This window comes from Grampus griseus, assembly GCF_964374135.1.
Source record: "Grampus griseus genome assembly, chromosome: 14".
Taxonomy (NCBI): domain Eukaryota; kingdom Metazoa; phylum Chordata; class Mammalia; order Artiodactyla; family Delphinidae; genus Grampus; species Grampus griseus.
In genome coordinates, this window is record NC_139008.1 from 66,221,621 (window position 1) to 66,245,363 (window position 23,743).

General features: G+C 50.7%; 1 protein-coding gene across 1 annotated transcript; it reads left to right on the forward strand.

The window, feature by feature from the left end:
- Window positions 1-1,079: 1,079 nt before the first annotated feature.
- On the forward strand, window positions 1,080-8,837 carry MYL9 (myosin light chain 9). The gene is made up of 4 exons (XM_082671466.1): window positions 1,080-1,208; window positions 4,391-4,600; window positions 7,024-7,185; window positions 8,050-8,837. The coding sequence occupies exons 2-4, from the start codon at window positions 4,417-4,419 to the stop codon at window positions 8,220-8,222; spliced, it is 519 nt and encodes a 172-aa protein (XP_082527592.1). The 5' UTR covers window positions 1,080-1,208; window positions 4,391-4,416; the 3' UTR covers window positions 8,223-8,837.
- The last annotated feature ends 14,906 nt before the right edge of the window (window positions 8,838-23,743 follow it).

The following is a 23,743-nucleotide window of genomic DNA, read 5'->3' on the forward strand; positions in this document are numbered from 1 at the left end:
AGATGTCCCTTCCTGGGAGGCAGCCCCACCTCCTGTTACTCTCTCTCCCCTCACCTAGTTTTATTCTCCCTCAAGGCATTTATTTCTACCCTCCAAGCCATGGAGCCACTTGTTCATGGTACTTCCCTCCACAAGAACAAATGCTTCCTGAGTGCAATTACTTGAGTACTTACCCCAGCACCCAAGCACAGTGCCTGGCAGGTAGCAAGTGTCAGTTAATATTTACAGACTAAGTAACTGGGCGTTGAAAAGTTCCCTTGGGAATGTCCGTGTTGGATCAAAGGGGAGAGAGAGCAGGACGGGAGTCCAGGTAGGGGCTGATGGGTAAGGTGTTGCTTCACGGGTCAAACTGATGGACCTGATGCCCGATGGCAGAGGGGATGGGTCTGTCCTTCCAGACTCCATCCTCCAACTCAGGCCAACAAGAGGGGGAGAGGGGGTGCAGCCCCTTTGGCAAGGATGCTCCGGGGGTCCGCTCGCCCCTGCTCCTCTCGCTGGCTCCCCAGGGTCTACGTGGGTCTTTCTGGCCACTCTTTCACTGAATTCTCACCACCACACTCCCATTTTACAGGTGAGGGAACTGAGGGTACCTGAGAGAAGAATGACTTGGCTGAGGTGGGCTGTCCCCAGTACGGTCCTACCCAACTTTCATGTGCGCCCCACACCCCAGGAGGCTGACTACTGGCTCTGTATGAGGATAGTGGGTTCTCTCTGACACGCCTCTTCTCTGGGACTGGAAAAAAGCCATACTTGGCCTGGTGGAAGGAGGCCCTCCCCCGGGAATGGGCCGGGCAGCGCGCCTTTGGGGGAAAGATGGGGGTAGGGTCTGAGGACTAGAGGCCCCTGCATGTTCTGCCGGCCTCGCAGGAGACGAAGGGCCGGCCCATATAAACCCCCTTCCCCGGGCAGTCCAGGCCCCCTACTCACCCCCGTCACCTCCCCGGTCCACGATGGGGAAGGCCCTGGCAGCCTGGGGGTTCACCCGGGAACACCCCGCCTCCCGGGGCCGTGGGTCGAGGCCAAATAAGGCCGGGCTGCCGCGGCCCCGCCCCCATCCCGCCGCTGCCGCACATTCTTCTGCCTTGTAAGGCCCGGCGCCGCGCCCCGCCCCGCGCCCCCGCCGCGCCCAGCCCGGACCCCACCGACGGCCCGCCAGCCTCGGCTCCGCACCCGCTCCGCGCACCGAGCCAGCGCCTTCTCCGCACCAGGTGGGAGCCCGGCGACCCGGGTGGTCTAGTGTGGGCGGTGTGACAGCCGCGGCCCGAACTTGGGGACGCAGGGAGGTGTCGGAGGGCCTCTGGGCAGGGACAGCTCGTGGGCCTGGCTGGGGCTGCGAGGTTGCTCGGTCTGACGGGGATTCTGGCTGGGTCCGGGCAGCAGGGAGACTGTTCCCGGCTCCGGGAACCAGTGGGCCTATGGCCAGGGAAGACTGTCCGGGCCCTGACCCTTTGCTGTGCAGTTAGAGGTGCCAAGCCCAGGACTCGGGATGCCCGGGAGGACGGGAGGACGTGTGGCTGCCGGTGTTCCCTGCCCTAGGGGACCCATGTGTGTCCTCCAGAGCGTCCGTGTCCCATCCCCCATCTCCTGGGGCAAGAGAGAGGGATGGAGACCGGAGTAACCCCCGTCCACACACACACACACACCGAGGCTGTGTGCTGCGCCCTGGGGCTTGCCCACTCTGAGCCGTCTGCCCACCTGGGCCAGCTGGGTGGGGAAGTTGCGCCTGGGTGGGGAAGTTGCGCCTGGGTGGGGAAGTTGCGCCAGGGGCCCTCTGCGGGCTCACCCCGCCCCCCGGCTGGACAAGGACCTGGGCTTCAGAACCTGGTCCCCGCGCCTCCCCAGCCCTCCAGCTGCTCTGGCTGCTCGCAGGAAAGGGTCAGATAACTGCCTCAGATGAGGTGAGCTTACCAGCAAGGCATCTGGCACTGCCAGCCATAGGGACCATGAGGTAATGGGGGACACAGGCCTTGTCTTTGCTGTTACGGTGGGATTTCAGGCACCAGAAAGGGGGAGGTGGCACGTAGTTGCAGCAGGCCAAGTACCTGCGATATCGGATCGCCGGTGGCTAGGATTCCCAGGAGGATGAGGGGACGGCTCCAGGGCTAAGAGGCCAGCCTGTCTCTGACCCCAGTCCCTCAGCCAAGACTGGAAACTGCCTCTGGTCACAAAGAGTCCTCAGCCCCTCAGTAGCCATCCGCCCACCATGAAAGGCCATTTGCCACCCCCAGACCCACTCCTAGCCCAGAGGTCCTGGCTTCCAGTTGGACTCTACCCCTCTCATGGACACACCACTTCACAGGCCTCAGTTCTTTTAATTGCACGGTGAGGGGCGCCCCACTCTCCCCACCCTGCTTCCCAAGACTGCTGGGATGGACAAACTGTACAGTTCAGTGCTCCAAGCCCTGTCACGGCCCCTCAGCACAACAGGGTGGAGATGGGGTGGCCAGGGAGGCAGGGGAGCCCAGCTAGTATCAGAGCAGTGGGTGAGCTCTTGGCCACTCCCGCCTTTGGTCGCGGCTTTCTCTCTCATCCTGCCACGTCTGCCCTAGAACTTTACGGGGGGCGGGGGGGGGGGTGACAGTGATGATAACCATCACAGCCTCTGCTGGGCACAGTGGACTCCTCCTCAGCTGCCTTCTGTGGGTGCCATGAGTCAAAGTTCCCAGAGAACACCTGGCTCAGGGCCGGAGTGGCCCTCGAAGCACTAACCACAGGACACGGTGGCACACCCTGCCGACAGCGCCATCCCACTCCCACCCAGGTCAAGGGTGGGAAAGGCTTTTGTCTACCCACCCGCAACCACAGGAGAAACCCTGAGGGCCAGGTGTGTCAGTCCAGTGGGACCCAGTACTATAGGCAGCCGTGGCTCTGGGGAAGGACTGGGGCTGGCCAGCATCCCAGCTCAGGGTTTAAGATCTCAAAGGCCAAAGACGGCAAATGGCTTGAACAGGGTCATGAGATACAGGCCTGGCGACAGATCGAGGAGCACTTAAGGCTTCCTGCAGATCCTCGACAAAGGGACTCAGGGCAGAGGAAAGAGGGCAGCAGTCCTGGGGCCTCGGCCAGGCCCACAACCGCCCCAGCTGAGGGGCACATGACCCTAGGTCTTCAGGGGCACAGTCCCCACTAGCCCTGACAAGGGTTCAGGGAGAGCCCCTTGCTGGGCCTCAGTTTCCCCATCTGTACAGTGGGGCCAGCAGACTGGCTGCAGTTGCCTTCATAGTCATTCATTAAACAAGCATCTATGAGCACCACCATGGGCTGAGGTTTAAATCAGGGGACTTACACCAGCCCTGATTGATTGTGAGGGAGAAAGACCTTTAAGTGCTTACTGTCAAAGCCAGGGTGGGGGAACTGCTCCCCAAGGGCTGCCTGAAGAACTGGGCTGGAGAAGGAAAGGCATTCCAGGGGGAAGGACTAAAAAGGAAAGTCGGGGGTGGGGGGTCTGGGGAGCAGACATAGATGGCAGGAGGGACGCCATGAGGGATGCCATGGCCAGTCAGAGAGCAGAGCAGGAGGGGTTCACACAGGGCCTTTGATGCCAGGCTGAGGGGCCAAGACTTGCTGGGGGAGGGGAGGGGATGGCGGGAACCCTCAAGGGTTTCAAGGTGAAGTGTCTGGGTTTGTATGCAATGGGTGAGACAGGCTCGGAGGCCAGGTCTAAACAAGGGTGACAGGAAGCTGGGCATCTGAGCCGGGGGGATCTCTATGCTCCTATAAGCACTGAGGAGTGAGAACAAGGGGTAGGGCCCAAATCAGGTCTATCTCCCACCCTAAGGGGCTGGTCAAGTGTGGACAGGTGGGGGGAAAGGAGACTGCCCAGAGCACTGGCCTTCCAGAACCTCCAGAGGAGGGAGGGCAGAGGGATGGGGAGGAGGAGAGGATGAGGAATGTCAGGAATGCGTGCCGCTGACCCAGCTCCTTCCTGCTGGTGGGGGCAGGGAGCCTCAGAGCCTCTCACAAGGCAACCCACCCTGTAAGCCGGAGAGAGATGGACAGTGTAAATGCTATTAAGGCTTAAAGGAGATAAAGCACGGAAATGGTTGGCACCGAACCCAATCCTAAGTGTCTTACCCAAACAGTCACAGCAAAAATAGCTTCCTCTGTGCCGGGCACCATGCCAGGGGCTTCTTGGGCACTAAGTCAATTAATCCCTTCGGCTGGGCAGTCCTATCCCCATTCCCAGATGAGTATACTCACTCAGAGAGGTAGAGGAAGTTGTTTCAGATCACACAGGGCCAACGCTGTATGCTGAGCTGGGTGGCAGAAGCCCCAGGCCTATGGGAGCACGGAGACCGGCCCAGGCACTGACAGCCGAGCAGGGGCAGGCCAGAAGATTCTCTGGCCTGGGGTCACAGGAGGCTCTCCCACTTACACCCACTGCCTACAGGAAAGCCCCACACGCCCGCAGCCAAGATGTCCAGTAAACGGGCCAAGGCCAAGACCACCAAGAAGCGGCCACAGCGGGCCACATCCAACGTCTTCGCGATGTTTGACCAGTCCCAGATCCAGGAGTTTAAGGAGGCCTTCAACATGATTGACCAGAACCGAGATGGCTTCATTGACAAGGAGGACTTGCATGACATGCTGGCCTCGCTGGGTGAGCAGGGGCGGGGTGTGGGAGTCCAAGTGGGCCCAGCAAGGGCTGCAGCTGGAGCAGGCAGTGGGGCTGCTCATCCCTTACGGAACACTTCCTGTGCACTGACATGAGGCACCCACCCTGGAGAGTAGCTGCCATCACTTTCTCCATTTAGCAGGTAGGGAAACTGAGGCACAGAGCAGTTTGCCACTGGACTTGAACCAAGACAGGCCCACTCCAGGGCAGGACTGCCTCAGGCAGATTTGTGGATTGGGCTGCCCGGTACCATTTGCTTTAAAGAAAGGGATCAGCAACTACAAGAAAGTTTGAACTGCATGGACTTTCCATTGTACAGTGGGGAAACTGAGGCCTTAGAAGGGAGGCCAGGGTATCTGCCCCCCTCCTTTAAAGGTCACCTGTGTCAGGCTCTGAGAGGCTGACTCCAGTGATTTCCCCAGAATCAGAATCAGAGCTGAAAGGGCTCAGGAATCTAGTGCATCTCACCATTGCTCAAATGGGGAAACTGAGGCCCAGAGGCCAGGCCTCCAGACACCAGCCCCCAGCCTGTGGCTCTGCTTCCACATCCCTCCCCTTGTGCTAGCCACAGACAACCACCCTCAACCCAAGTTTCTGGTGCCCCCTTCATCCAGGTGAGAGCATCTGGACCAGACACTGGCTGGGGGAGGGGGTGGTCTCTGGCAGTAGAGGCAGCAGCCTATGGCCAGATAGGCCTGAGTCAGGCCCTGGCATTGCCCCTCACAGCTGGGCAGTCCCGCTCTGTGCCTGTTTCCCCTCCTGTGCAATGGTGACTGTGGCCCTTGTGTGCACCCCCAGGGTGTCTGGTGGGAGGAGCAAGCAATGTAGAGGGAGCAGGAGGGCTGACATCACACACTGCGCCCACGCTCGGCACCACACCCCTCCCAGCTTCAGGCCAGACTCACCTGAAGGCTCCCTCCCTGAGGAGGTCACCGGCAGGAAGGAGGACTGAGGCCTGGCGAGGGGAGGAGCTGTGAGTCCCCATGTCACAGCTCTTCAGGCCTCAGCCATCCCATGGGGACAGAGCAGAGTGTGTGAGGCTCAGAGGAGACAGGGACACGAAGACTCCTTTCCATTTCTGAGGCAGCGCCTGCACCCGGGGCCCTCAACCCCAGAGACTTGATGACAGGCCTGGGCATCTACCCAGAAAAATCCTCACTCCTGTTTGTAGCTCGTGTCAGTGAGTCCACAGATCAATCATGGCCTCTGGTTAAGAACATCATCCTCTGGGAATTCCCTGGCAGTCCAGTGGTTAGGACTCCACAATTCCACTTGCAGGGGGCATGGGTTGGATCCCTGGTCGGGGAACTCAGATCCTGCATGCCACACCGGCATGCCCAAAAACAAAGGAACCTCAGGTTAAAAAACAAGAACAGGGCTTCCCTGGTGGCGCAGTGATTGAGAGTCCGCCTGCTGATACAGGGGACACAGGTTCGTGCCCCCGTCCGGGAAGATCCCATGTGCCGCAGAGCGGCTGGGCCCATGAGCCATGGCCGCTGAGCCTGCGCGTCCGGAGCCTGTGCTCCGCAACGGGAGAGGCCACAACAGTGAGAGGCCCGCGTATCACAAACAACAACAACAACAAAAAATAAAATAAGAGCAGCAAATAATAAAATAATAACAAGAAGCAGCTCTGCAGGTATTATCTTAAATCTCAAAGCAATCCTATTAGGTAGGTGTGATTATCATTCCCACTTTATAAATGAGGAGACAGAGGCTCAGAGAAGTTATGTAATCTGCCCACGGTCACACAGCTACTAAGCGGTAGAGTTGGGATTTGAACCAGCAATTGACTCAAATCCACAGGGCCAATGCCAATCATTGTTCTGCCCATCTTACAGCCATTGCTTTCTTCACCTTCACAGTTCTCCTCAGAGGCAGGGGAAACAGGCATAGAGCTGGGATTCAAACCCTAGCCTGTGTGGCACCAAAGCTCACTGGTTTAACTACTTTCAAAACTGCCTGGGACCTGGGGTCTGGCTGCCTGGCTTCAAATGCTGGCTCTACTCCTTACTCGCTGTGTGACTAAGGACAAGTCCTAACCTCTGGGCCTCAGGTCCCACACCTGTGAAGGGGGATAAGCCTGCTGACCTCACAGGTGGTGAAAGTTAAAGCAATAAGGCACATGGAGCACGGGACGCCGTGAGCGGTCAGCAGATGGGGGCCCTTATACTTCAGTGAGCATTACCCGTGGCAGACATCCAGACCCCAGACCTGAGGAGGAAAGTGGTCAAGGCCACCTGCCAGGAGAGCGGGGAGGGAGCAGTCAGAGAGCCGGCCGTCCCAGAGACATGCTTTACAGTTTACAAAACGTACTGTCTCCTGTCTGTGGGGCCATGAAGGGAGGGGACAGGGAGGAGGGAGGGGACGGGAGGGGACAGCAGGCACAAATGGCCCTCCCACCACAGGGAAGAACCCCACGGACGAGTACCTGGAGGGCATGATGAGCGAGGCCCCGGGGCCCATCAACTTCACGATGTTCCTCACTATGTTTGGGGAGAAGCTGAACGGCACGGACCCCGAGGACGTGATCCGCAACGCCTTCGCCTGCTTCGACGAGGAGGCCTCAGGTCGGCAGCCTCTGGATGGAGGCCTGGACGGGGCTGGGCCTGCACACCTCCCCCAGGGCACCCCCACGTATGCCGGGGGGACCCGGCCGCGCTTGCCCCCAAAGGCCAGAACAGAAATCGCCCGTTTCTGTTGCCAGAACCATAAAAACTAGGCTACTTTCTTGTTTTCTCCCCCAAATGCGAGACTAAAACAGCCCACATCCACCAAGCTTTCCCATTTCCTAGTTCACCTGTTGGCCCAACACACCAGGCCTCTGCTTTCTACCCTTCCAGACACCAAACCATTTCAGGCCCTCTGGCCAACGAGGTACAGAAACCAGCCCCCATCCTCGAATCTTCCAAAGGGCTTCTGTCTCACAGCCGGTGTCTCCCAGGGACAGGCCAGAGCGATGCTGGCAGTAGCTGCTCCAGCAGTTTCTCAGGGGCCACAGGCACACCACTGGCCTAAGCGTGTTCGAACATTTTCCTGCCATCACAGTCCCCTACCAGCTTGGTATATTTTCACCCCCATTTTCCAGATCAAACAGGCAAAGAGAGGTTAAGTAACTTGCCCAAGGTCACACAGCTAGAAAGAAGGGGGCGATCAGCATTCAAACTCAGGCAGTGGAACTCTGGGGCTCAGGCTCTTAAAGCAGGACATACCCAGCACCACCCCCCAGCCCCAGGTCCGCTGCGGAACTCTTCCCTATGGGCCCTGGCGACCTTGAACTGAACAGAGACCAGGGCTGTGGCTTTTCCTGGCCTCTCTGGGGTCTGAAAGGGCTGGTGGGGGCCCCGGGGGTAGAGGGTGTTAGGTGTGTCCTGGCCCGAGTTCCTGTCTCATGGCCCTGGCCCTGCCCCGCCCCCCCCCCCCCCCCCCGCCAGGTTTCATCCACGAGGACCACCTCCGGGAGCTGCTCACCACCATGGGCGACCGCTTCACAGACGAGGAAGTGGATGAGATGTACCGCGAGGCGCCCATTGATAAGAAAGGCAACTTCAACTACGTGGAGTTCACCCGCATCCTCAAACATGGCGCCAAGGACAAAGACGACTAGGCCAGCCCAGCCCCCCTGTGCCCAGGCCCGCGTCCCAGTCACCTGCTCCCTCAGACACTGTCTGCACCAGCTCTGCCCACAAACCCGCGAGCCCACAGGCCCCTCTCTAGAGGATCCTCCCTCTGAGGGGTTAGGGTCCCAGCTCCCAGTGGAGGGAACAGGCTGAGAGAGTGCAGTGCCAGGCAAGGGGCGGAGCCAACGTGAGGCGGGGGTTCCCCCCGTGACCCTCCAAGGAAACCCCATCTTCTTGGGAACTGGGCCAGAAGCTGGACCTGGAGGCACCAGGGGAAGGCCCCTCAAGAGAGCCCAGGCCCCGGCTGTTGCCCGCCCACTCCCAGGCTGCTCCCCACGGGCAGGGCCCTGCGTCCTGGTCTGGGACACCGCTGCACGTGCAACCCTGTGCAGGGCATGAAAACCCTTCCCCAGCCACTGCCACAAGCACGCGAACCTCACCCAGGCCCCCTCTCAGAGGACAGGATGCCAGTCCTGTCCCCTACACCCTGCCCAGCCACCAGAACACGCGCCACCCCGCCGGGAGTGCACTCCAGAAGGTGCATGTAGGGTGGGTGTTTGTCTCGGCGAGGCAGAACGTCTAATAGAAGGCTGAGCACTGCCTTTGGTCTGTGTGTCTGTGACTGGGGTGAAATAAAGGAGCCCCCATGCCCCAAACGCCCTCCCACCCTCTCCTTCCATCCCCCGGGGCCGCCCTGATCCTCTCCAACCCAGCCCCTGGCCCAGGGAAGGCTCAGCTGAGACCAGACCAGCAGTGGGGAGCAGACAGAGGTGCTGAGGGGAAAAGCCCTCCTGGGAGGGAGAGGGCAGAGTGGGGAGGACCCACAGGAATCACCACAGCAAATCCCAGTGGGGGGTCTGGGCCTCTGAGGGGGCAGCAGTCAAGGTCACAGTGTTCAGGACCACAGCCTGGATCTCCAGGGTCACTCAGGTGGTCCTGGAAGAACAGGGAAGCTTTGGGAACAGTGAGAAGGGCTCATCCCATTAGCTCAGGGATGGAGATGAGAATGAATGGATTCCTTGTGGGCAGCTCCAGGCAGCTACCAGGTGTGTTCTGAGCTGTACCCGCCACAGCTGGAGGGTCAGTTCAGCCACATGACCAGCAGCACAGCAAGCCAGAGCTTTTCACAGCCCACATGTGCAAGAGACAGGCAGACGGGGTCCCTGTTACATCTGAACGATGGGGACACTGACCACGGTGCCTGGAGCATAAAAGGAGGGGAAATAATGGTTGAATGAACAGAGAGTCAATAGGGACAGGAACTGCCTGAGGTCACCCAGTGGGTCTGGGGCAGAAAGAGAGCTGGACCTTGGCCTCTGGACCTTCCATGGGGCTCAGGCCAGGGCTGGACACATCCCACCTGACCCCAGCAGGGAGGAGGTGCTGGGCCCCGCTTGGTCCTGCTGCCTTCCCTAAGGGTCACCCAGAGCCAGCCAGCCACAGTGCATGACAAAGGTCTGAGATCAGAGCCAAGGGAGCACTGAGCACTACGGGGATCCTGCACTGGCCCAGGAGGCCTAACCTCCCACAGGCCTCTGCCCCTATCGGGGCTCCAGGGCCCTTCCAGCCGAGCCCTGGTCAGAGCCCCATGAAACCCCTCCTCTTGCCTCCAAATTGAGCCCCACAAGTCCCTGATCGCAACTTTAGATGGAGCCAGCCCCGAATGAGTCCCAACCAGGCCCAAACACTCCCCAAACTCAGTCCCAACCACACCGCACCCTTGATCCTGACCCCAGACTGTGGGCCCCAAGCAACCCTTGCCCCAACCCCACGCTGAGCCTGGCCACCCACTCACTGCAGCCAGCTCCCAGGACTCCCAGAGCACTGGCCTGGCACCAGGGTCACAGATCACTCGGCAGGGCCACTGTGGCACCAAAGGCCTTCCTGGAAGAAGGCAGGGACATGCGGTCAGGAACAAACCTCCTCGATCCCAGCCCCCAGTTTTTTTTTTTTGTTTTTTTTTTGTGGTACGCGGGCCTCTCACTGTTGTGGCCTCTCCCATTGCGGAGCACAAGCTCCGGACGTGCAGGCTCAGTGGCCATGGCTCATGGGCCCAGCCGCTCCGCGGCATGTGGGATCTTCCTGGACCGGGGCACGAACCCGCGTCCCCTGCATCGGCAGGCGGACTCTCAACCACTGCGCCACCAGGGAAGCCCCGCACTGGAATTTTTTTTTTAACATCTTTATTGGAGTATAGTTCCTCTACAATGTTGTGTTAGCTTCTGCTGTACAACAAAGTGAATCAGCTATATGTATACATATATCCCCATATCCCCTCCCTCTTGCATCTCCCTCCCACCCTCCCTATCCCACCCCTCTAGGTGGTCACAAAGCACTGAGCTGATCTCCCTGTGCTATGCAGCTGCTTCGCACTAGCTATCTATTTTACGTTTGGTAGTGTATATATGTCAGTGCTACACTCTCACTTGTCCCAGCCTACCCTGCCCCCTCCCCGTGTCCTCAAGTCCATTCTCTACGTCTGTGTCTTTATTCCTGTCCTGCCCCTAGGTTCATCAGAACTATTTTTTTTTTAGATCCCATATATATGTGTTAGTATACAGTATTTGTTTTTCTCTTTCTGACTTCACTCTGTATGACAGAATCTAGGTCCATCTACCTCACTAAAAACAACTCAATTTCTTTTCTTTTTATGGCCATGCACTGGGATATTATTCAGCAATAAAAAGAATGAAGTACTGATTCATGCTACATCAAGGATACACCTCAAAAAAATTACACTAAATGAAACAAGTCCATAACAAAAGACCACATATTGCATGATTCTATTTATATGAAATGTCCAAAATAGGCAAATCTACAGAGAATAAGGTAGATTAGTGTCAGCCTAGGGCTGGGGTAAGGACGGTGCAGAAGGAGAGTGAAATTAAATTATGCTGATGTTGTACAACTCTTTAAATCTACTAAAATTAATTGAGCTGTATACTTTAAATGGGTGAATTTTATGATATGTAAATTATATAGCAATAAAGCTGTTAAAACAAATAACTAGTCCCAAAAAAACCCTCTTAAGCTAACATTTTTGTAAAACTTAGTTGTTGTTTATTTTCTCTTCAAAGGCTAGCATATTTAAACTGCTAAACTTCCATTTCTTTATTTTCTTGAAATTTTTGTATTTCCTTATAATTATTTAAGCCCCATTAGCTCTGATAAACCAATCAAGACAAACCTTCTTAAATTTAAAAGGTATAATTTGACTTATTAATTAACATTCTGTGGAGGTAATAAAATATTTCAAACTCATAGAGAAACACCGAAAACTTTCAGCTTCAGTTCAACAACCTCAGCCAGGTGCCAAAATAAACCAAAAAAACACAAAAACCCACTGGCCTGTATCCCAGTGGGCTGCTCCTTTCAATGCTTTCTATTTCTCTCAATATTTTCTTAACCGATTTGAGCTCACAAATAATAAGCAAACTATCAAAAAAAAAAGAAGACTAACAAATCAGATTCTCCCTCTTTTCCCACTGGATAGAGAATAGACCCCCAGTGTCCTGACAGAGATCAACAAACAGACCATAAAACCAACTGTCAGTCATTGCTGGCCACCATGAGAATAGCCTGAACTAAAATAAAACACAGAGTCAGAAAAAAAGCAACCAAGAAAAAAGAAAGTTAAAAAAAAAAAACAGATGGTATGAGGGGAGAAACAGAGAGTCAGCGAAGGTAAAGTTTTATAGACGCTTTAAATTCACTCCAGGCGCCAGAAAAAAGGTGTGCCTTAAACAATCCACGAAACCCCCTTCACAGACAACAGCTTAATTGGCTCCGGCAGGTAAGTGAAGTCCACAGAGCATCATGCCCTGCAAAACTCAAAGCACAGTGTTCAAGAAGCTAGACATTGCGCAGAATACCTGATCAGGACTACTCAAAACTGTCAAGGTCATCAAAATCAAACTGACACATTTGGAAACAATCCAAATATCCTTTAAACAATAATCAGGGACTTCCCTGAGTGGTGCAGTGGTTAAGAATCCGCCTGCCAATGCAGGGGACATGGGTTCAATCCCTGGTCCAGGAAGATCCCACATGCCGCGGAGCAACTAAGCCCATGAGCCACAACTACTGAGCCCGTGTGCCTAGAGCCGGTGCTCCACAAGAGAAGCCACCGCAATGAGAAGCCCGCTCACCACAACTAGAGAAAGCCCGCATGCAACAACGAAGACCCAACGCAGCCAAAAATTTACAAAATAAAAAACAATAATCGGATAAACAAAATGTGGGTTGTTCATCCAATGTAATGCTATTCATCAATAAGAAGGAACAAACTGCCTACTGATACACACACAACAGAGAGATGAACCTCAGATGCATTCTGCTCAAAGGAAGAAGCAGATTCAAAAGGCTGTATCTTGGACTTCCCTGGTGGTCCAGTGGTTAAGACTCAGCGCTCCCAATGCAGGGAGCGATCGGTCAGGGAACTAGATCCCACATGCCGCAACTAAGACCTGGCACAGCCAAATAAATTTTTTTTTTTAAAAAAGGCTATATACTATATGATTCCATTTGTACGACAGTCTGAATATGACAAAACTATAGGACAGAAAACAGCTTAGGATTGCCAGAAGCTAGGGGTGGGAAGAGAGACTGACTGTAAAAGGGACATCAGGGAATTCTGGAGGTGGGGTGGGGGTGGGGACGATAGAACTGTTCTCTGTCTTGATTATGGTGGTGATTATATGATTGTTTATGTTTGTTAAAACTCATTTTTTAACTAACACAACATTGTAAATCAACTATACTCCATTAAAAATTAATTTTAAAAAATTCATTTTTTATTTTTAAATTTTTCTTAATTTTTATTTTATATTGGACTATAGTTGATTTATCAATACAATGTTGTGTTAGTAAAACTCATTTTTTAGAAAGGGTGAATTTTTACTATATTAAAATGAAACAAGGAATTAATATCTAAAATATTACAAGAAAAAGTTATAGAATCTAATAGGCGAATGAGCAAAGTGTATCAACAGGAGATTCACAAAAGGGGAATTTCAACTAACAAGAACAATAAATCAATCTCACTGGTGTCCAGAAAGCAAAAGCAAGAGACCACTTTATACTCATCAGATTGCCAATCAGAGAGATGGATAATACCGAACATTGGCAAAGATGGAGACAAAGGGGAATTCTCCTACGCTGGGTGATCAGGGATGGACTGGTCCCGCATGCGGGACAGCACTTGCCAGTACTTGTGAACAAGTAAAGCCCCTCCGGCTCAGCAACTCCACACCTGGAAACATCTCCCAGGGAAACTGGGCAAGCCCAGAAGAGGCAGGACAACATGTCCACTGCCAGCAGCACTGATGGTAGCAGGGTGTTGGAGGAAACCCCCATGCCTGTCACAAGGAGAATGAGTAAGTGAACTGTGAGGATGCATGCCACGGAATACCATGCGGCACTCTGATGCAATGAACTCAATGTTCCTGCATCAACATAAATAGATATTAAAAACAATGTGTGTGGGGGGGGGAGAAACAGAATGAGAGCTATCGCCTAACAACTTAAATGTAATTTTAAAACGTGCATAAGATTTTAAAACCAGCATAGGATTGCTCAAGGGACTGTTTGGACAAGGACCCAAAGAAAATATTTTAGAGGGGATTTGTAGGGTGGGGGAGGGGCACGGGAGACAGGGAGGAAAAGGAGGTGGGAGTCACCTGGATTGGGGAAAGAGAAACAGAGTGAGACAGAAAAGAGCACCTGAAATTAACAGGGTGCTACCTGATGGATAAACGATAAATCTCCACAAGGACAGGCATGCAATGATATGTACACAAGAAATGAGTGAGGTTAATCTGAAGTTCAGAAGGAAGCTTGGTCAACTTAACTGAGAAATAAAGCAAGTCAAACAGGGGAAATGACTTTGCCCACAGTATCAGTGCTGGAGTGTGAGGCAGGGTGGGGAGAAAGACGCAGAGCCAGATCTGAAAGGACCTGAATGTGAGGTGAGAGCGTTTGGTTTTCCCTCCTGCCTGCCCCCAGAGCACCAAGGAGTCTTTGATGCATCTGAAGAGGACAGAGCTTGATCAGATTTGCCCAAGAAAGACCAATGTGGATGTAGGTGAGGGGCCTCTACTGGAGACTGGATACCAGGTACAACAAGCATCTATTTAGAGCCTATTATGGGAGGCCGCAGGTGCTGGGAGATTCCACAGTGAACAAAACAGTTTACCATTAAGCAGGGGAGAAAGAGAGAGACAATAAACAGCAAAACTAACCATCACCAACTAGGTTAAGTGTGATGTAGGAAAGAGATTAATGGGGGGAAGGGAGTCCTGAGTGGTCAGGGACAGCCTTCCTGAGGAGGTGACATTTAAGCTGAAATCAGAGGAAACAACAAGAGGTTAAAGACAAAATAAAACAAAACAAAAAACAAACAAGGGACTTCCCTGGTGGTCCAGTGGTTAAGAATCCACCCTCCAATGCAGGGGACGTGGGTTTGATCCCTGGTCGGGGAACCAAAATCCCACATGTCACAGAGCAACTAAGCCCACGCACCACAACTACTGAGCCCGCACGCTGTGGAGCCCACGTGCCACAACTAGAGAGAAGCTCACGTGCCGCAACAAAGAGCCCACGTGCCGCAACGAAAGATCCTGTGTGCCGCAACTAAGACCCGATGCAGCCAAAAATAAATAAACAAAAATAAAAATTTAAAAAAAGAATGGTCTTGATATTCAAAAAAAAAAAACCCACTGTATACATATGAACTTGGCATAAAGTAAGTGGGGTTGAGGCTGGTATGAGAGAAGGGGCCAAGGTGGCAGGGGCCAAATGATGAATTCAGAGTCTTCTAGGACCCTGCAGGAGTTTGGATAGGACTATAAATGCCATGGGAACCACTGGAAGGTTTCAAGCAGGGACAGACTTTCATTTTTATTGGGCACTTACTATGCGCCATGTGGCAAGCTCTACATTTTACATGGACAATCATATTTTATTCTGTACAACTCCCCCATAAAGACGGGCTGTTATTAACCCAATCCACACCCAGGAAGCTGAGGCAAGAGAAAGTTAAGTGACCTATTCAAGTCAAGGTCCCACAACTAGAAAGACCCACACTCAATCACTGTATAAGATGTTGCTTAATAAAATAATGGCCGGGCTTCCCTGGTGGCGCAGTGATTAAAAATCTGCCTGCCAGTGCAGGGGTCATGGGTTTGAGCCCTGGTCTGGGAAGATCCCACATGCCGTGGAGCAACTAAGCCCGTGTGCCACAACTACTGAGCCCACATGCCACAACTACTGAAGCCCGCACGCCTAGAGCCCATGCTCCACACAAGAGAAGCCACCAAAATGAGAAGCCCACGCACCACAACCAAGAGTAGCCCCCGCTCACTGCAATTAGAGAAAGCCCGCGCGCAGCAACAAAGACCCAATGCAGCTAAAAATAAATAAATTTATTTAAAAAAAAAAATTTTGAGTAAAAGCAACATGTGAACAAAATAAAATAACTTTAAAAATAATGGCCCACACTTAATGAGCAATTACTATATTTAGGTAGTCTGATTTCAGGGGTGAAAGGGAGCTTTTTAAGAATCCCTCTGGCTGTAAAATTATATGGGCAAATCCCTGTCCCTCCCTGGGCATCAGCATCCTCATACATAAAATGGAAATGCTGGGAACACCATAGCTAGATGGACCTCCAGTATCCCAGCTGTGGCCCAGAACAGGGCGGAGGCAAGCATAAGGTTGCCCAGATAATCTGGGACAAAGAACTTGGAATTCAAGCAATAATACTCCAATAAAGATGTTAAAAAAAAAGAACTTGGAATTCCCAGCCTAGTCTGCTATCCTGATGTTAGCTGCCTCTAAAGGACCTCCAAGGTCCCTCCAGTTCTAACCTGTTAGGATCCCACCTCAATGAGCCAGCAGTCTAGGTCCATGGAGCCTGCAAGAGCCTCTGGCTGGCTCTTGGACACTCAGGCTGAATAGTCCCTTTCTTCAAAGCTAGCACTCAAGGTGGGGCAGCAATGGCCACAGGCAATGACTATAGCAGCAACCAGAAAGGACATCACAAGGACTAGAGTCTCACCCACCCATAGCCTGGCCTGATTCCCACTCACATTCACTGAGTCACCTGCGAAAAACCATTGACCCCCCTTTCCCACCACATCTGCCAAATAAAGGAAAACAAGAGAACCAGCTTCATCAGTCACTGTGAAGTTAGGAATTACTTTATATCACCTCTTAAGGTGGGACTTAATTCTAATAAGAAATTACCAGCAATTACCATAGAAATTACCATAGAAAGAAATTACCATAGAAATTATCAGCAATTTTCCCCTGGCTAGAAATTAACTTCCAGGAGAGGTAAGGTGGGGATGTTCATTAGAGCTAGTCTTCCCTTCATCCCCAGGACATTTAATGGGAGGACTACTGCGTGTAAAATCCTGTGCTAGGCTTGGGGGCGGTATATGCCAGACCTTCTTTGTGCATCAAAATGGATCTGAGGAAAGAAATATAAGTGTAAATAAATCAAACCTTAAAACAATTCAGGGCTTCCCTGGTGGCGCAGTGGTTGAGAGTCCGCCTGCTGATGCAGGGGACACGGGTTCGCGCCGCGGTCCGGGAAGATCCCACATGCCGCGGAGCGGCTGGGCCCGTGAGCCATGGCCGCTGAGCCTGCGTGTCCGGAGCCTGTGCTCCGCAACGGGAGAGGCCACAGCAGTGAGAGGCCCATGTACCGAAAAAAACAAAAAAAAAAAAACAAAAAAATCCAATTCATATAATTCTTCACATGCCCACCCCCATTTTACAGATGAGGCCTAGGGGGCCTGGGGTCAGTGCGAAGAGGAACTGAGGCTCAGACTTGAGGTTAAGTTGGGTTAAGTCCAGCTGTTAGTACCATCTTTATTGGTTTATAAGATACACAAGTACATAAGATGCATCCCAATTTTACATGGAAAGCTTTGCAGAAATAATTTTGAGGTCACAGGTAACACAGGAGAATAATTAAGAGAACAAAATGAGGTTGCAATCCTGGTTCTGCCACGTATTAGCAGCATGAACTTGAGCCCGTTATTTAACCTCTCTGAGGCTCAGTTTCTCAACTACTAAGGGGATAATAACATTCACCCTCATAGACGTATTACGAGGATTAAATAAGTTTATAGTTATAAAGTACACAGAACAGTGCCTGGTAAGTAGAAAGTGCTACTTTTTAAAAAAGTTATTACATAAAATGAATTTTTAAATACATGCACTGAATGGGATCTTAAAATGGTTTTATAGGAGAAAACACTTTTGTTATGTAAATACAGTTCAGAGGATTCTAGTAGGAATTCACCAGCTCTGGAAAGGACAAAAATCCCAAAAGCTAAGGAAAAAATGACATCAGTAACAAGGTATACTAGATTTGCCAGTAAACGAAAGGCCCTTCCATACGTACATTGGTGTAACTGAGAACACAGGGCTGAATCCAAGTGAATAAAAAGCAAGCCACAATGCAAAAATACACTGAAGGAATTTCTACCTGGGACCTGCAGCAAAAGCATGTATTTTCAGCAAAATCTGGTACAAAGCTGCAAAACCCATCCTTGCAGGCATGTTGTGTGTTGTCACACTTCTCCACTAGGGGTCGCCCAAGGTCACCCAGAGAGTTCCAGACAGAAGTCAATTCCCAGCCCCCTCTGCTTTCCGACATGCCTGCTGCCTCCCCAGAGCTGCCTTCTGTTCTAAGACGCTCAAGGGACTGGTGGCCCCAGGCTCATGGAGCCCTCAGGAGCTTAAATAAAGGAATTCTTCACCCAGGTAACCAAGAACCACCCTTTGCACCATCCCCGTCCATCTACGATATGAGCACATTACAAGGCAACAGGGAAATTGCAAATTGCATTTTCCTGGGGAAAACGGGGCAAAAGTCATATGCGAGCAAATAAGGTATTATCCCCATTTTACAAGTGAGGAAACTGAGGCTCAAAAATGTTAAGCCACCTGTCCAGCGTCACACAGCTAGGGAACTTCAGAACTAGAATTCACACCCAGGTGGGTCAGACCCTTATCACTTGGTTACTAATCCCCCACCCTCAGATCTGGGAGGCAAACAGGTAAGGAGGGTGTACGAAGGAGGGGTCATAAAGGGACGTCTACTTCCTCCCCCAAAGTCCCTCCATGCCTTCCCCAACCGGCCCAAGAAGGCTATCCCCTTTCCCCACTGAGCCATGACAATCGAGGACGGGGTCTAGGTCTTTTCTCAGCTCCATCCTAGCGGAATCCGAGAGCTACAAAGTAAGTTTATTCACTCAGCCGGGGCCCCTGAGACCCACTCAGAAATGCTCATCTTCAGTGCTCAAAGATGACCTGGCTCCCTCCCTCTCCCGGCCCCCCATTCCTCCCCCAGTACTTCCTCTCAGTTTCCCAACCTCTCCTCCAACCCTGTCAGTTTTGCAATCAGAATCCCACTCAAGTCCCCAGACTTGTCCCACTGCTCTCAGAATGGCCTGGAGCCCCTTTCTCTGGCCACTGGACTTCACGTGGACTATTGCAACAGTCTTTTGTTCTCATTTTTTAAGAAACTGAATATAATATATAATTTATATAAAGAAAAATGCATACATTTGAAGCGTACGGCTCCATGAACTGCACCAGCCTCTTAAGCGGCCTTCCTGGTTCTCCCCCCACGTGCCTCTCATCCATCCTCCACAGGGCAGTTTCCAGTTGCTCTTTCCAAGTATATGGGACCATGTCACTGCCCTGGCCGAAACCCGCCAGCACGTCCCCGCTGCTCTAAGGATAGAGACCTACAGAAACAGAATATAGGTGTTCCTCACCTCTGAGAAAGAAAAATATGAAGTCGGATATAAATCCTCCCTTCAGAAAGAAATTCACCTCAGCTAAAGGGAAACTGTCAGGCACAAGGTATTTGGATCTTAAAGGATTTTGTTTGTCCAGACGCTGAGCTGTAAAATGTACCCAACTAGGATGATGAGAAAGTAAATTTACAACCAAGTGAACAAAGAGCATGTATGTAAGCTGCTGATCAACTTAAATTTATTTATTTATTTTTTGGCTGAGCCACACAGCTTATAGGATCTTAGTTTCCCGACCCGGGATCGAACCCACATCCTCAGCAGTGAAAGCATGGAGTTCCAACCTCTGGATCGCCAGGGAATTCCCAACTTAAAATGTTTTTTAAAAATACTTATTTATTTATTTGACTGCACTGGGTCTTAGTTGCAGCATGCGGGATCTTCGTTGTGACATGTGGGATCTTTAGTTGTGGCAATGCGAACTCTTAGTTGCAGCATGTGGGATCTAGTTCCCTGACCAGGGATCGAACCCGGCCCACTGCATTGGGAGCTCAGAGTCTTAGCTGGACTGCCAGGGAAGTCCCCCAACTTAAATTTAATGTATGATTAAATTTAAAAGTTTGTTGTTGCATTTGTTTCTCTTTACTATTGCTTTGTCTGTGAACCATTCGTTTTTTTTTTTTTTTGGTTTTAAATAAAACTTATCCACTTTAAATGCAGAATGAAATTCGTTTTGGCAAATGTTTGTTCATTCCCCTTTTTGGTTGAGCCCTTCTTCCTATCTCTCAGTTCATGCAACCACTGATCTACCTTTTACAGATTTCTCTGCCTTTTCTAGAATTTTAAATGAGTAGGTCATACAATACTTACTCTTTTGTGTCTGGCTCCTTTCACTTGGCTTTTTTCTTTTTTTTTTTTTTTTCAGTACATGGGCCTCTCACTGTTGTGGCCTCTCCCGCTGTGGAGCACAGGCTCCGGACGCGCAGGCCCAGCGGCCATGGCTCACGGGCCCAGCCGCTCTGCGGCATGTGGGATCTTCCCAGACCGGGGCACGAACCCGTGTCCCCTGCATCGGCAGGCAGACTCTCAACCACTGCGCCACCAGGGAAGTCCCATTTGGCATATTTTTGAGATTCACTTCTGTTACTGCATGTATCTGTGGTTCCTTTTCAGTGCTGCGTAGTATTCCATTGTAAGGATCTAACACAATTTATTCTTTCATCAGTTGATAAACATTTGGGTTGCCTACAATTTGGGGCTATTATGAATAAGGCTGCCATGAACATTCATGCACAAATTTTTGTGTGGACATATACTTTGCTCTTTACCAAAAATAACAGCTTTCTCTGTGGTGCTTCCTGCTATTCCGTGCAAAAAACAAGTATTCTCTTGCTATGGATTTACTGCAGAAGCCTGTCTTGCCCATATGAAACACATACACACTGATCTGTGAAACAGATTAGAAAATTGTCAGAAGTCATAGAATGTAACTAAGTGAAGATTTTTTTGTGTAACTTTCCCTTGCTATTTGCCAAGCATTAGGCAGAGCGTGGCATAAGCATTTTGTCATTTATCTCTCACAATAGTCTTGGGACGAGACAGTGCTCTTATTCCCATTTCCCATATGGCAAGTTGGGCTCAGGGATGGGAAGGGAATGACCCAAGGTACATCAGCATCAAGGTCCACCAGGGTCAAGGTACATCCCAGGGCTGGGGCTTGAGGACTGGCTCCACCACTAACTTGCTGTAGGCGCTCCCTGGGCCTCAGACTGATGATTCACTCAGCATCACATATCTCGAGACTCTTCTGAAAACTCCTGGCTTCAAATATTCTGCTCCCACAAATAATCAAAATGTCCAGGAAATGCCAACATTTCACCCAACCACAGCAGAAAGGCAGGACAATAAACCCAGCAAAGCCAGGTGGAAAGTTTTCTTATCTAACTGCTGGCCCCACAATACTCTTTTTTTTTTTAATATATATATATTTTTTTTCTTTTTTAATTTATTTATTTAGCTAGCTGCACTGGGTCTTAGTTGCAGCATGCGAACTCTTCGTTGCGGCATATGGGATCTAGTTCCCTGACCAGGGATTGAACCCAGGTCCCCTGCATTGGAAGTTCGGATTCTTAACCACTGGACCACCAGGGAGGTCCCTCCCACTACTCTTAAGTTAGTCTGGGTTTAGGGAAATTCCTTAAGGGGCTCCACCAAAGCAGACAAAGCCTGACCCTTGAGAATCCAAAGAAACAAAGACAACAAAAGCACCCATTAAGTCACTCGGCAGAAAGCAGAGAGGGAAATTTGTTTTTGCTACAGACAGGAAGGGGGTGAGGGGAGAGAGAAGAAGGACCTCGAAATAGAAGGGAGAGGAGACCAGAGCCTGGGACAGGTGATGGAAGGCGGGATACTGTTGGGCCATGACAAATCTTCCAGGAGCTGAGGCACCAGAGGATGCCCGTGGATGAAGAACATGGAAATGGAAGTCCTCTGTGTTTCTGTAAAGTACGCCTTCCCTCTCACCCTCCTACAGGAAATGGCTTACTCCACCTGTGTAAGCAAGGTTTGGTGAGGGATGGGGAGACTGTGGGGAGACACCGGGAGAGGTGAAGGCAAAAGTGATTGAACTGTGAAGACTCTACAGAACCAGGGCATGCTCGTGGGCAAGCAGGCTCCAGGGCCCAAGATGAAGAGTGAAAACATCTAGTAATCTGCAGGCATCCTGCGAAGGGTTTGGGACTTGCCCAGAGCACAGAATGGAATTTCAGCTGTCTTATTAAGACCCAGGGCAGGAAGATCCAGCTGACATAGAACACTTGGGTGAGTCTGGAATGACTGAGAACACAAGAGCTGGAGGAATACCTGAAGATGCACCTTCCAGAAGCAGGACAGTTGGTATGAGGTTAGGAACATGGGCTTGAGAATCACACTGACTGGGTTTAAGATACTATCCCCTAGGGAATTCCCTGGCGGTCCAGTGGTTAGGACTCCACACTTTCACTGCCGAGGGCCTGGGTTCAATCTCTGGTCAGGGAACTAAGATTCCATAAGCTGCATGGCTATGCCAAAAAAAAAAAAAAAGAAGAATATTATCCTCCACTAGTGATAAAGAGGGACATTTTATAACGATAAAAGGGTCAATCCATCAGGGAGATATAAGAATTTTAAACATATATGTACCTGATAACAGAGCACCAAAATATATGAAGCAAAAACTGACAGAAACGAAGGGAGAAGAAGACAATTCAACAATAAAAGTTGGGCACTTCAATACCCAACTTTCAATAATGGATGGAGGAAATTCCCTGGCAGTCCAGTGGTTAAAACTCCACACTTCCACTGCAGGGGGCACAGGTTCAATCCCTGGTCAGGGAACTAAGATCCTACAAGCCATGTGGCACAGCCAAAAAGAAAAAAAAGAGGATGGAATAGCTAGGCAAAAGATCAACAAGGAAATAGAAGACTTGTACAACACTATAAACCACCTAGACCTGACAGACATCTATAGAACTCCTCACCCAACACCACGATACACATTCTTCTCTTGTGCACATGGAACATTCTCCAGGATAGACTACATGCTTGGCCATAAAACAAACCTCAGGGCTTCCCTGGTGGCACAGTGGTTGAGAGTCCGCCTGCTGATGCAGGGGACACGGGTTCATGCCCCGGTCCGGGAAGACCCCACATGCCGCAGAGTGGCTAGGCCTGTGAGCCATGGCCGCTGAGCCTGCACGTCCGGAGCCTGTGCTCCACAACGGGGGAGGCCACAACAGTGAGAGGCCCGCGTACCGCAAAGAAAAAAAAAAAGAAAGAAAAGAGAGCGTTAAAGAAAAAAAAAAAACCTCAATAGATTTAAAAGTGCTGAAATAATACAAAGTATGTTCTCTGAGCACAATGCAATGAAATTCGAAAACAATAACAAAAAGAAATTTGGGAAAAATCACAAATATATGGAAACCAAACATATTCCTAAATAACCAATAAATGAGGGACTTCCCTGATGGTCCAGTGGTTAAGACTCCGTGCTCCCAATGCAGGGGGCCCGGATTCGATCCCTGGTCACGGAACTAGATCCTGCATGCCACAACTAAAGATCCTGCATGCAGCAACTAAAGATCCTGCATGCAGCAACAAAGATCCTGCATGTTGCAACTAAGAGCTGGTGCAGCCAAATAAATAATTATTTTAAAAAGTAACCAATAAATGATGCAAAGAAGAAATTACAAGGGAAATTAGAAAATACTATGAAATGAATGAAAATATCAAAACTTATGAGATGTAGCTAAAGCACTGCTTGAAGGGAAATTCATAACTGTAAAGGCTTATTTTTTGAAAAAGAAGAAAGATTTCAAATCAAAAACCTAACCTTCGAGAGAGTGGCATGGACATATATACACTACCAAATGTAAAACCGATAGCTAGTAGGAAGCAGCCGCATAGCACAGGGAGATCAGCTCGGTGCTTTGTGACCGCCTGGAGGGGTGGGATAGGGAAGGTGGGAGGGAGGGAGACGCAAGCGAGAAGAGATATGGGAACATATGTATATATATAACTGATTCATTTTGTTGTGAAGCTGAAACTAACATACCATTGTAAAGCAATTATACTCCAATAAAGATGTTAAAATGAAAAAAAAAATGTTAAAAAAAAAAACCTAACCTTCTACCTTAAGACACTATAAAAGAGGAAAGAGGAGAAAATTAAACCTAAATCAAACAGGAAGAAATAAAGAT

Bases quoted from the DNA above. Each gene is read 5' to 3' on its own strand.
- MYL9 (XM_082671466.1), top strand. From the start codon at position 4,417: ATGTCCAGTAAACGGGCCAAGGCCAAGACCACCAAGAAGCGGCCACAG. The intron at 4,601-7,023 runs GTGAGCAGGGGC...CTCCCACCACAG, and splicing joins TGACATGCTGGCCTCGCTGG to GGAAGAACCCCACGGACGAG. The intron at 7,186-8,049 runs GTCGGCAGCCTC...CCCCCCCGCCAG, and splicing joins CTTCGACGAGGAGGCCTCAG to GTTTCATCCACGAGGACCAC.